The 13528-nt window shown below is 32.0% G+C and overlaps 2 protein-coding genes across 3 annotated transcripts in view; one reads left to right on the top strand and one right to left on the bottom strand.

Annotated features, from left to right (window-relative positions):
• Khc-73 (Kinesin heavy chain 73) overlaps window positions 1-7739 on the top strand; it is a 31744-nt gene extending 24005 nt beyond the window's left edge. Inside the window, exons 16-25 of the mRNA XM_081993648.1 lie at window positions 45-187; window positions 338-355; window positions 439-610; window positions 3924-3998; window positions 4279-4448; window positions 4505-4777; window positions 4835-5129; window positions 5217-5408; window positions 5457-5609; window positions 5665-7739. Coding sequence (XP_081849774.1) covers window positions 45-187; window positions 338-355; window positions 439-610; window positions 3924-3998; window positions 4279-4448; window positions 4505-4777; window positions 4835-5129; window positions 5217-5408; window positions 5457-5609; window positions 5665-5744 — 1571 coding nt within the window. The 3' untranslated portion in view covers window positions 5745-7739. The remainder of the gene's footprint in view (window positions 1-44; window positions 188-337; window positions 356-438; window positions 611-3923; window positions 3999-4278; window positions 4449-4504; window positions 4778-4834; window positions 5130-5216; window positions 5409-5456; window positions 5610-5664) is intronic.
• Window positions 7740-10426: 2687 nt separating this feature from the next.
• LOC145738705 (phospholipid scramblase 1-like) lies at window positions 10427-12706 on the bottom strand. Of its 2 annotated transcripts, XM_081993691.1 has the most exons (8): window positions 12552-12705; window positions 12159-12230; window positions 12014-12106; window positions 11806-11955; window positions 11527-11747; window positions 11013-11177; window positions 10803-10952; window positions 10427-10738 (listed from the first exon to the last, which is right to left on the bottom strand). In XM_081993691.1, the coding sequence occupies exons 1-8, from the start codon at window positions 12607-12609 to the stop codon at window positions 10682-10684; spliced, it is 966 nt and encodes a 321-aa protein (XP_081849817.1). In that variant the 5' UTR covers window positions 12610-12705; the 3' UTR covers window positions 10427-10681. The 2 variants fall into 2 exon arrangements, with proteins under 2 accessions (XP_081849817.1, XP_081849818.1); XM_081993692.1 differs by lacking the exon at window positions 12159-12230 and having other exon boundaries at window positions 12552-12706.
• Window positions 12707-13528: the final 822 nt, after the last annotated feature.

The raw sequence follows: 13528 nt of genomic DNA on the forward strand, positions 1-13528 counted from the left end.
TTAGAGTTGGAAATTGAACCAGCTTATGCTCTATATATTTCTAGAAAAATACACTAGAGGTGTGAGTGCTGTAGAAGGTATTTTAAGCTTAGACCGACTACGCCAAAGTGTAGCGGTCAAAGAGCTGTTACAAGCCAAAGGACAACCACTTATGAGGAAAACTGTTAGTGTTCCAAACTTCTCTCAGGTAGGTCAACATTATATTTTGCATTATCATTATGTAATACTTGTGATCACCTTCACCTAATAATACAAAACACGCCAGAATTTATCTCTGCAAACTTTACAAGCACATTTTAGAACTAGTAAAATATTTTCACTTTTTTTGCTGCACCAGACTTTGGAAACAAAGGGGGTATGTGTAGTTAGTTTAAGGCTTAACAGACATTTTCATTTTGTAGTAGTGATTTTTTTGAGGTTGATTATTTTTTTTATCAGGTAATGAAGTTTGACACTCTAAGTACCGAGTCCCTGCACATGTCGAGGTCAGAAAGCGTTTCTGAGCTTAGCAGTGAGCTTCATGGCCTAGCAGGATTAGCGACTCTACGACCAAGGTCAAGTTTAGGGAAAGAGAGTGAAGTTACTCCTCCCAAAACCTACGGTGGACTGGGTAAGTCTCAAACTTACTTCCTACTTAAGAATAATATTTTAATATATTAAGTACCTTCAATTATGGTTTTCAAAGAAACAAAGTATAGAATAGTATTTCCAAATATGCATTTTAGGGGTGACATACATTTTCTCATAGATAGGTGTGAAATTTAGTTAAGTTGAAAATAATTTAAGTACATCAAAATTTACTGAAAATGTGACTAATATTAGCTAATATTTATTTTTGCAACCCTACAAGGCTCCATTCTATCAGGTAAAATGGAGGCTTGCCACTAATATTGCTACCATATAGGTGGATAACTGTTTATAATAACTGAAAACGTTTTTAATGCTTGAATCAAATAATTACCGGTTTTGAGCGTTTGCTGCATTCATAAGACTCAAACCAGTGTTGTAGTCTGTAGAGGACGTAGATGATCAATCGAGCATGTTTGGTATAACTAAGAAAAATTTAGTATTTTAGAATCAAAACCCTTATGTACTGTTCGCGTATATGGTTCTGTTTACTAAAGTCGTTAGTGCCGATGTATAAAAATGTACAGACGTCCATAACACTTGTAAATTATATACAGCACATTGTCGCATGTTATTATTAAAATACCGACGTATATAAGGCTTTTGACTATGCTTCAGTCAAATTCATGCAGAGATGGAAATTATTACATCTCTTAAACTTAATGGGTAAAAAGCAGGTCAATATATAAACACTTTCTCAAACTGCCTAATAGGCTTTATAGCAGTTTATTAAAACATTTTCATTTAGTTTTAGATTCTCAGCTCATCTCTGCTAAATGTAATTATAAATCTTGAAGGATCTTAAACCTTAATAGCTTCAGCAATCTTGATTATTGTAATAAAGTCACAGAGACATTTTTATGAACTAAAAATTTTACAGACTAATAATATGTGTCTCTACGTTAACGTACCGAAATGCAGAATGATTGTTATTGCAAAAGTTATAATAAGATCATACAGAGTGTGCGTTATTACTGATACCACACAATATAAACTTTTGCTCTAACCATTATACTCTGAACAAATCTGGAACTCATCATACAGAGTGTAACATTAAACTGGGTCAAATTGTACAGGGTGGTCCAGTTTTAAATGTCATTAATTCACCATTCCATAGCCCATTAAAAAATAAGTTGAAATGCATTATGTCATTTTCCTGAAAAATGCTTCCTAAGAAAAATACAGTCCTTCAAATTTCAATTTAAAAAATCGGTTTTTTGTCATAAATAAATAAATTTGGAACAAGCACTTATAAAATTAATATTTATTATGAATGACGTTTGCCAAAATTCTCCAGTAGCGTAGATACAGGAAGATGGATTTCATTTTTCTGCCTGATTCTTTACGTCACTGAATAATTTTCAAAAATGTCATTTTTTTTACTTTACTTGTCCAATTTGAGAAATAGGTAGAGGTACTTATCTTATAAAATTCTGATTTGAAGCTTCGTTTACGAGATAATTGAGTTATTACGTTCAAAGACCCAAAATCAACCCAACTTAACTTAAAAATGGTCTTGAAAGCAGTGAAAATTTACTTAAGAAGCTTAAAACAAGTCTTTGTAGTCAGTTTTCATAGTTTCCAGACAAATTGAAAGACTTTAGGTTTAAAAATGGTCAGAAACCAGTAAATTTACTTTGAAACGGTGAAAATTAACTTGAGAGGCTTAAAAATTGTCTTTTGGCCAGTTTTCACAAATTGAAAGATTTTAGCTTTGGCAATTGACTTGGAAACTGTGAAACTTGTCTTGAAAGGCTTAAAAACTGTCTTTGTAGTCAGTCGTTATAGTTTTCAGATAAGTTGAATAACTTTAGTAGTGAAAATTAGGTTGTAGTCATGAAAAACTACTTTATCTACAATTTTTTACTACAAATTCACACATATCAACCTTAAAAATTGACTTGGACACCAAAAAGTAACTCTAAACCAATGAAAAGTGACATCAAAAGCTTAAAATTTCCATTTGAAGTAAGTTTTCATAGATTGAAAATACATTTCATACAATAGTCTTAAATACAGGATATTGACATTAGATTGATAAAAATTGACTTGATGACTAACTTTTCAGGTTTGTTTCCTTTGCTTTTGATGTTCTTACACCTCTGGACTATTTTTAGGGCTTTAAAACTGCTTTCAGCTAGGAAAATTGAGTTTTAGGGTTACCTTCACCAAGTTTTTGACATAGGAGACTTAAAAAACTATTTTTACATTTTCCATAGGCTTAAACATGCCATTTCACGCTTTGTCAGTATTAAATTGACTTCTAGACGCTTTAATTTGCTTTAAGACTGAAAAATCGAATTTTAAACAATTTTTTCTAGTAAAAGTTAAGTTTAAGACTCATTGATGAAAGTAAACAATTTTGGCATTAAATGCTACGATATTAGTCTTAAACAGTAATTTTTAGAATTTAAATGTTACCAATGTTTAATTGAATAAAAAAAAATATAGTCCAAAAATCCTTATTTTTGACTATTTTCATTATCAAAAATAATTTTGAAGGTCTGTGTCTTCCTTAGGAAGCGTTTTTCAGGAAAATGACATAATGCATGTCAACTTATTTTTTGATTGGCTATCCATTGGTGAATTATTGACATTTAAAACTGGACCACCTTGTATATTATAGATTTTTTTGTTTGCCTAGTAGGTACGTATTAGATTTATTTTAAACAGTTGAGAAGAAAACACTGCTTTTTTCAATTAATTCCAGTAAAATGTTTCACCTTGTATATATACCTAAACCGAAGCATTTGAAATTTGGATGAGCATGTGTAGTGACCGTAAATTAGCCTAATAACTGACAAACGTCGAGTTGTGAATCAAAAAAAAAAAAAAAGCGACCAAAGTTGATTCACAAAAATGTATATGTTGTGTTGTGATTCAATGATATAATGGTGTGTGATTTACTTGTAAGTTGCTTTATGACCACGTATATAATACATTATATATAGTGACTTATTGGCATCACAATACCATTTTTTTGCACTACAGGAATGTTTCAGGTTTAGTCAAAAACTAAATAATTAAAATTTAGACTTTGTTTACAAAATTGGCTGCATGAATGTTAATTGTTAGTGGGCTAATGAAATTACCTCAAACGGAATGTGGAACTGCAGTAGGCGGTTTGGTTTTTAAGCACTTAACAGGTTTATTTTGTTAGCCCGAAGTTTGGGCAAAAAATCAAGTCTCTTTGACTTTAAAATGATCGTTGTATATCATTTCAACAGTATAAAATCATCTGATGTAGTTAGAATCGTGGAACTGAAATGAATAAATTAATATTTTTACTATTTCAGCACGTCCTACATTCCTAAATCTGAACTTAAATTTGAATTCCCTAAGATTGCAACAGCCACCGAGCGCTACCAAAAGTACGTTATTGCTGTTAACGACACTCGCTATTCCGTTTTTTTCTCTTAGAATTTTTATTTTGTTGTAGAATACTGACTGATTACATTTATTTGTGTTCCACACGACTAACTCCTTCAAAATTATTATCATTGTATATAATACAATCTTAAGAGTTAAACTTGTGGTGCACTTAACTCTTAGTATATATGTATTTATACACCAAAACACGTTTTTTTTTTGGTTGTAGTGATTGTGAACACAACTTAACCCGATAAAGTGCTTACTAATTTTGTGTTGTAGTATATCAAAGCATGACGTCACCAGCTAGTGCAAAGCTGAACTTGAGGATGAGAACCTTACATGAAGAACCACTTAAAACTTTACCCAGAAAGCATTCCTTTGATTTCTTGACTGATGAACCTATTGAAGAACAGTGTGAAGAAGGATTAGATGACAAAACTAACAATCAGGTAGAATCGTACATTTGTTTACAAAAATGGATTTTAAATGGAACATAAATTGTCAGCCTAACCAAAGAAATGGAAAGTTCACTCGAAGAGGTCTACTTCCAACATCACGGACTTTGGATTCACTTTCCGAACTCGCACCAAAAACAAACACACCGTCAGCAAGCTCTAGTGGATATGGATCCCAGGCAGTGTCGATCACTAACTTGTCAAGTGACGATTCTATGTCCCTGAAGAGTATCAGTGTGGACGAAACACCCGACATGGAATCTAAACCTATCCACAGTGATTTACAACCGGTATCTGAAATTGAACCGGTCTCCACTATCAATGTAAACTACTATTCTCTAAACCAACAAAGCTTTTTACAGTGAAAGGTTTCTTTTTAGAGACTGACAGTGCCAGAATACGATACTGAAGACACAACCACAATCGAGGAAAGCTCTGAAGACATGGGTCACAGTTCCAACAGCGATTCCAATCCAACGAAAGAATTTAACCAAATTAAATCAAATCTATCACCAGGCAGGGTAGTAAGGAGGAAAAAGCATTCCACAACTAAAAACACTAGCGTCAGAGCGTCATTTCCTCAAACACGCGTTAAAGATCAGTTGAATATTATGAACTTGAGTGTGTCGTCTCATGATGATGATAGTATGAGCAGTTCAACAGACCGATTAGAAGGTGAGAAGTGACATATTGTGACATTTATTCAGTAAAAAATGTTCTACTTTACTCACTTGTAAGTAAATAAAATTATTCTTTTTTCAGACGATCGACAGAGTAGTTTTGGATCTAGAGCTGACCTATCAAAGCTTTCTGATGTACCAGTACCAGAATGGGTTGTTTTGGGTGAAAGCGTCCTAATTCGGCCCTACAATTCATCAGGAGTGGTTGCTTATATTGGAGGAACTGAATTTGCTTCAGGAACTTGGATTGGAGTGGAACTGGACGCCCCTAAAGGTTAGTAGTGAAATATTTTTGATTTTTTATCTAAAGAGTACTGTTTAGGTAAAAATGATGGAAGTGTTGGTGGAGTTAGATACTTCACCTGTAAGCCCAAACATGGCATGTTTGTTAGAGCTGACAAACTGATTTTGGATCGAAGGGGAAGAGCGATGCGCTTGGATAAAGCTGCAGCAAACAAATGCATGTTGAATAAAGGTTAATTTTCCGAATTATTTTAGTTTTGTGATAAGGGAATAGGGAATTGTTTCAGATTCTACCATGCACAGATCCAAATCGAGAAACAGCGGACTAAATAACGTAGGGACAAGAGTGAGCTCAAAAGCAAAGTAGAAGAAAATATAACCATCCATTCATTCCACCCTTATTGTTATTGCCGTGGTTGATCGCGGCACATTTATGTTGTAATGTATGTGCCGTCCATGACATGGCATAATTGTAATCGTCCTTGCCATTTCATAGTTCCATGTTGTAAAACACGTTTTGTTGCACTAATTTGGTTTGCACCTATGTATGTGTATTGCTCTACAACCAAGTCAGGAGAAGAGTATGGGAGCTCCCCATACGTGCCTTGTCACAGTGAGATCCAATTGATGTTTATGTGCAAAAAAAGCTTTGCTTGTTCTAGATTGTAAAATTCAAAATTATTCCGGACAAACACGTTAGCGCACTGACCAATATGTTTGTTCACTAGTTTCCCTGTGTTATAGCATTTATTTCTGTGATATCATTGTTAGTTTACACCACAGAAGCACTCTCAAAATCTCCAAGCTACACTCGCTTTCTTTCAAGTGACAATTAGAATCGCCCATATGAGCTAAATGTGTAGTTTGGTCTATTTTGTTGACGCAATAATTCAACAAATCACATTTTGCGTGTGCTATAAAAATCTACCAAGATTTTTTAGATTACGTATATATTTACCTTTAATAGGAATTTAGTAGTTAGTTAAACGTGAAGTATTCAAGATTATCTGTGTGTCTTTAGATTAGAGTTATATTACAATATTTTTGCTGACATTATTTTCTAAAGAGGTTTGATTCGGCCTTACGGCTACGTAGATATATTTACAGACTTATTGTAGAAACCATACAGGCTGAATTGCATTGTTTAAACCTAACATTCCAAGTTACGTAACATGATCACGTCTCAACTTTTATAATCTGACTAACCATTTTACCGTATGAAAACCAACTTTAATTTTTGTCAGGTTATAAAAAGAAAGTGACATATGTTCTAGTCCAGTATATGATTTACTAATAATTATTGCTCAGTGATTGATTAATCACCATCCAAAGGTTTAGTCGTCCAAAATTGATTAGTCTTTTGACTTCGATCATGTAAAATAATAAAAACTAAACCTTTTTACCTGTCCATTCTGAATTTAAAATCTGTCCAGTTTAGTAAGGTTAGAAGCTTAAATTTGTCAGAAATGCATATGAAGGTCGTTTTGTCAGAATTTACTAATTAAAAAAAATTTATTATGATTTTGGGTGTCAATTATCAAAATTGATATTTTTCCATGTTGGTGTGGTAAAACAATGTTATATCGTAAATAAATAGTGTAAATAAAATGGATTTTGAAAAACAAATACGTAGAAACGTTTCATAGAAAATGCCCACCTTTTGATTAACATACTACTGGTTGTAAACAGATGAAGATATGTATTTTTTGGTATTAAAATTGTAATATAGATACACATTCAATATCTCTATTTTGCATCAACATAAACACAATAATATAATAGAGAGTGCAGTATAGTGATACAATCATTTCTAAAATCATGGTCGATTGTAGACAATATCTGAATAACTTCAAGAAACTTTAGCAATAATACATATTAGAACGAGAAAAATGCATGTTTGCAGAGTATGGTTTTTTAGTCACTAATTTACGAGACGTACTTTATTTAGTAAGATGATCCAAATAGCTTAAACACATTATGCTTCAAAACGTACAAACCACTATACTTGCATGTTACATTCAAATTATACGAGTATGTTATATAGAACAGATTCCATACAATTTGGGTAACCCATAACACCCTGTATATTTTAAACATAGTGTACATATATGGATTTGTCGAACATATTAAATAAACGAAACGCTTACAGTTCTTTTTTTTTAGTTCATGTGGGTTTTGTTGATTTTAATTATAGTATGTTTAGTCTCAACTGTAATTTTTAAAGATATAAATATTTTATATGTATATTGTGTATATTTTTGTTGTTCACCTTATTAAATTATTTTAACTCTCTTTTTAGTTATTAAATATCCATTATTTGTAGCTGTGGTTTACATGCAAAATAAAATAATATATAAATATGCGTGTTGTTTATTAATTTTTCCAAGCTAGTTAAGAATGGGAACATATCAAAACTGGCCACATCTCATGCTGTTTTAACACAAATCACTTGTCATAACTTTGGTACCCTTTTCAGGCGCCATGATTCAAGTCACAAAAGGTTTGAAATCAAAAATTATCAGAAAATTAACCGGATATTTTATGCATTAAGCATAATTGAATTCATGGATACCTACGTGCAAATTATAAAAAAACAAAGCCTCAAAGAAAACAATAAGAGCATTGAAAGCAAGTTGCAAACCCGATAAATCAAATCTATAAACACAGTGATAATATAGTGCGATTACATAAAGGAATTCATAAACTTCCAAGATAATTTTTGCCATGTCAGTTGTTGTTAACAAGAAAATGTGCAATATAATGAAGTTATTACAAGCGTTATCAAATAATATGCGATTTTACAGTTAGTTTTGACTACTTTAAAAACATAAATACTGGATTAAAGGCATACTTGTAGCTAATGTTATAAATATTAGAATTGAAAAAATAAATTGATGCTCGGGATTTGGTTAAATATTATAAAATTTACTGTACCTATATCCATACTGATGATTACTTTTACTAATCATAAAAAAGAAGTTTTGAATGCTGAAATTAGTATTTCCTTCAAATTTCACGCACAATAAATTCCAAAGCGATACAAAAATGCTGTATAACACAAGTCAAATTAAAATCTGTATAAAAGCACTTTTTAGAAACAATTAGAACAGTTAAAATATTGCTTTAAAGATTGTTTTACTATGTAAATGGTTGGTTTCTTCTTTAATGGGGGACACCCTATATGTACTAAAAATGTGCTGAAATTAGTTTTCCTGCTATTTTCAAGCAAAACAACTTTGAAATACTTAATATTACACTGCAATAAATGTAAGTTGCCTCAATATGTAAGAATTTTATAGATACAAGGGGTGTAGCGCTAAACGAACAAAATTGTTCCACTTTTGACGGAACTATTTTACGGAACCACGTTGAAATATTAGTCTTTCAGCAAATTTTCACGCAAAACAACTTTGAAATATTAAACAATACACTACAATAAATGTAAAGTTGCCCCAAAAGATAAACAATTTAAAGATGAAACAATTTAAAGAGAATGTGTGGAAAACGAACAAAATTTTAATAAAAACGGTAAAAATAGAGTTAAAAATTGGTTGTCTATGCAATAGAATGCTTTTTTTCCTTTAATTTTACGGCCACACCCTAAGTATTCTTAAAAAATGTGTTAATTTTTGGTAATAAACGTTGTTTTACTATATAAAAGAGCTGCTAGCGCAACAGTGATAGGTTAGGTTTAGGTACTGATAACGCGCAACTTTTGACTGAAATATCTTACGCAAACACGTTGAAATTTTAGTTTTCCAGCAAATTTTCACGCAAAATAACTTTGAAATATTAAACAATACACTGCAATAAATGTAAGTTGCCTCAAAAGATAAACAATTTAAAGATACAAGGAATGTGTGGAAAACGAACAAAATTTTAATTAAAACACCCTTAAAAACGGTAAAAATAGTTAAAAACTGTTTTTCTATGCAATAGAATGCTTTTTTTCTTTAATTTTACGGCCACACCCTAAGTATTCTTAAAAAATGTGTTAATTTTTGGTAATAAACGTTGTTTTAGTATATAAAAGAGCTGCTAGCGCAGCAGTGATAGGTTAGGTTTAGGTACTGATAACGCGCAACTTTTGACTGAAATATTTTACGCAATCACGTTGAAATTTTAGTTTTCCAGCAAATTTTCACGCAAAATATTAAACAATACACTACAATAAATGTAAAGTTGCCCCAAAAGATAAAAAAATTTAGAGATACATGGAATGTGTAGAAAACGAACAAAATTTTAATACAAAAACCGCTAAAAACGCAAAAAATAGTTGAAATATTGTTTTGCTATGAAAATGATTAGTTTTTTCTTTAATTTTAAGGCCACACCCCAAATACCCTTAAAAAATTGAAAATTTGCAGAAAATGCATGCAAAAACCAGTATTATTAAAAATACTCACCCTGGTTGGGTTTGTAGGTGTGGAGGTGAATTAATTATAAATTTTTAAAAGTTTAAACACTTCTTAAATAAATAAAACACTTCCTACCAGTAAGACCGTTCACACCCAAATGAAGGTGCTGGTTAAGCTAAAACACTAGCGTACCTCTGACAGGACTGTTTCAGTACAATTCGTACTAACCATCAACCTATAAAAGAATCTACTCTGTTTAGAGCAAATATTGTGCACTAGAATTTTGATGTTCTTCTTTATTAAGTCAAGAAAAATCTGGTTACACTTCAAACACTACTACAATATAAAAAAAATCGACAAATCACCGAGTTTGTGAGTTAACTAAAACCAACTGCATCTTGCACATTTATGCTATATGACCCTATCAACAAATCTTGCAATCACTTATTCCAAGCAATAAGTCTCATATTTACCACATTTGATCACTCTAGAAAATCAATTAAAACTGGTTTATAGCGATATTCTACATCAGCAGGCCAGGCGTTCTTAAAAATTGGTTGTGATGACGTCAGTAAAACCGATTTTATACCTCTATGGTTTTGAGTACTGGTGGAACTGCAAATTGTACTATTTAAGGGGGAACCCTTGTTGTTGATGTTGGTTTAATCCGATAGAGGGCGCCTAAAGCAAATACCAGATGATTTTTTTTATTTGGAAAAAATAATTTTACAAATATTGCAAATGTCGAAAACATTTTTGTAATCTGTTCACATTACTATATAAAATCTTAAAAAACATTTTATATTAACCACTACATACATATTGAGGTGTTATGTATATGTGTATTAAACATGTACAAAATATCTATACATAAAACCAGTTTAAGTTGAGTAACAACATATATAAATTCATAAGAAGTATATTTTTCGTTAAGTATATCCAACTGTCAACAAAAGCACCCAAGAATATTCTTCTTTTGTATACCTTCAAAGAACATGTACTCCTAGAAAAATTGCTCTAGTTAATTATGAAAGTTATTAAAGACTAGATATAATTAATTAATTTACCAGTAAAAACGCAGATCCAAGGAGTAAAGCTTTATGCCGATTGTCTGTAATAGATCTGGGCATTTGCAATAATAGTTGGTACCTGACGGAAACTGGGTCCCATTGATGTACAATAGTTCCGATTTGCGTGGATCCATCTGATGTGTATATCTAACAAATATTAAAGTTATAATAATGAATGTTTAATAATAATTAAGAATATAATTTAACCTGGAACATTTGGGTTTTATGAAAACATGCAAACGACCCAGGTCCTTCGATAACATACAAAACCTGTGCATGTCTATTGCATACTTCAAAACTGATCTGGAACGGTTTCCATCTTTGAGAAACTACTCCCACTAATTCTCCAGGTGGTACCCATACTTCCATTTTCTGGAAGTCAAATTTAGATTCATATAGGTGTGCTAGATGATAAATGAATACTTATAGAGGTAGCAAATTTGGCCAACCCAATCTCCTCTTGGAAAAACTATTTGAACTTTTTTTCTTTATTATATTTTCTTGCCCATAAAAATTGATAACAATAAAAATAAATATTAGACTATACCTTGTAGTTAAGTTTCAGATTCTCAGATAGTGTGATAAACTATATATAGAGTAAATAAAATCCTTTTTGACTTATTTACACTTAAAACCTCAACAAACAGTAAACAGCACATGATTAAACTTTTAATACCTTTTTAAAGCTGATTGTATTTTTGCTTTGTTATAATATAGATACCTGTAGGTGGAAGCAGAAAGTGCAATAACCACATCCTAGCCGTCGGTTAAATGACATGGCCTCCTGCTCACTTCTGTCATAAAGCCTCATATTGAAAGCTCTTCCTGATCCAAAGCACATTCTATGACATGGTGTGGAGCTTTCAGTTGCGTAGTAAATAGCCTCCGAGTTTTCTCTGGCTGGTATTTTTACTGTGTATCTGTTTTCTGTGTTGGCCATCACTGTAATAAGTTTACCGTACTGTAAATACGACAGCTGAGAAATTTAAACTGTACTCACAGTCACTAAGATCACTGTTCTGCTGGATGATAAGCTGATCACAATTCCTCATAAGATCTAAGCCATTAATAGGTGAATGGAAGGTAGTGCTGTAATTATCGCGGTCAATAACGGAAATTGGTATGGGCCGTCTATTTCCGAAAGAAGAATCTGGAATTAAAAATAATTTAATTATATATGCACTCAGAACTAGCGGACAAAGTCCAACCTAGATTCCAGTCATCATTACGGATTGGTTGGGAAGTCACAATCTGAGAAGTGGTTGTGATGGTAGTATTGCTCTCAGTGTTGGAGCTGAATCCTAAAAGAAAAATTAACTACAATTACTATAAATACATTAAAACAAAACGTACCTGTATCTCTAATTCTTAGTTCAGTTAAACTGTTGTCACTAATTCGATCACTGAATGTTGGCAAAGGTATTTCTGTAAAACCGAAATTTTGAGACATACTGGTGAATGTAACTATTTTGTTTTGTATTGCATCTTAGTGTTTATATAAAATGTTATGATTCACTATAATAATAACGGTGAAAAAAAAAATAGAAACTGAACTTCAAACAATTTTAAGCAGCTCAACTGGAATCAAACTGGAGCGGTTCAGTTAAAAATTTCATCTTGAACAAAGATTCAAGTTCTAATAAACACTAGAAACATATGACTCATTTAATCAAATTTGTCGGGTATTATCAGTATAGCCAAACTTTTTGAAGATATACTTATTGTCTTTTAAACATCAAGACTTACCTTCCATATTTTCAAAAGCAGAGTTGGTATAGCCATTAGACCTGACGGTTAAACTCATTTTGAAGGGTTAAAGGGAAATTTCAGTAATCGCATACTTTACTAATGGATGCAGAGTGTATAATTGTTATCAAGAGACGGATATAATTTTATCATTATCTAATCTGGGCTCGACATCATTGTTTTAAATATATGTCAGCCTTAATAATCCGAACATCATCCCAGGTGGTGTAATATACAATATCCGTTAAAATGGATATTTTTTATTGATAACACGCCGTGTATAGCTTTAACGTTGAATTCGAAATATGTACAGGGTGTCTCATCTCACAACAAACCATATATCGTTAAAATCGTATCGACGTGCTCTATTCAACAGAATAATATACAGGGTGTTCCATTAAAAAAAAAACATAAGTTTGGTATGTCAAACTTTTTTGGAACATCCTGTATAATTCAAGTAAGTTGCGTTCAAATCTTTAGAACAAATTCTACAACTTTTGTATAAAAAATTTGTTTTCTAAAATCAAAAACAAAATAGTTAAATGGGGGGCCGTTTATAATGAGACACCCTGTACTAAGATTAACATAGAACAGAGGTTTCCAAACTTTTTTTTCTCATAGACCACTTTATAAATTTTGCTATTTTCGGTGGGCCCCCTGAATAAGCTACATTTCCCAGATAGCAAAATTGTATGCCTGGCAGTTACTTTCAGACAGGGGTATATTCTCAAATATGTGCCCAGTATATGAAAGTATACTGGGCACATATTACTTTGTCCCTTTAGTTCATGTGCCAGGCATGTTATATGTATGAGGAAATTTCAAAATATATTATATATATTTTAAATATACAGGTGTGGTAAATCCAAAACCGACCATAGGAAAACCGTCTAACGGACAGAGAAACGTACATTATTGCATGCGCGGGACTAAGACAGAAAACGAAAAAAATATCAAGTAGGCCATATTTCCAGCGC

The sequence above is a fragment of the Ips typographus genome, linkage group LG16 (assembly GCF_016097725.1).
Source record: "Ips typographus isolate SLU linkage group LG16, UJ_Ityp_2.0, whole genome shotgun sequence".
In the NCBI taxonomy this organism is placed as follows: Eukaryota; Metazoa; Arthropoda; class Insecta; order Coleoptera; family Curculionidae; genus Ips; species Ips typographus.

Coding starts and splice junctions, on each gene's coding strand:
- LOC145738705 (XM_081993691.1), bottom strand. CDS start 12,609: ATGAGTTTAACCGTCAGGTCTAATGGCTATACCAACTCTGCTTTTGAA. Junction 11,748..11,805: donor GAACAGTGATCTTAGTGACT/GTGAGTACAGTT, acceptor AACTTATTACAG/TGATGGCCAACACAGAAAAC. Junction 10,739..10,802: donor TTGGATCTGCGTTTTTACTG/GTAAATTAATTA, acceptor CAATTTTTCTAG/GAGTACATGTTCTTTGAAGG.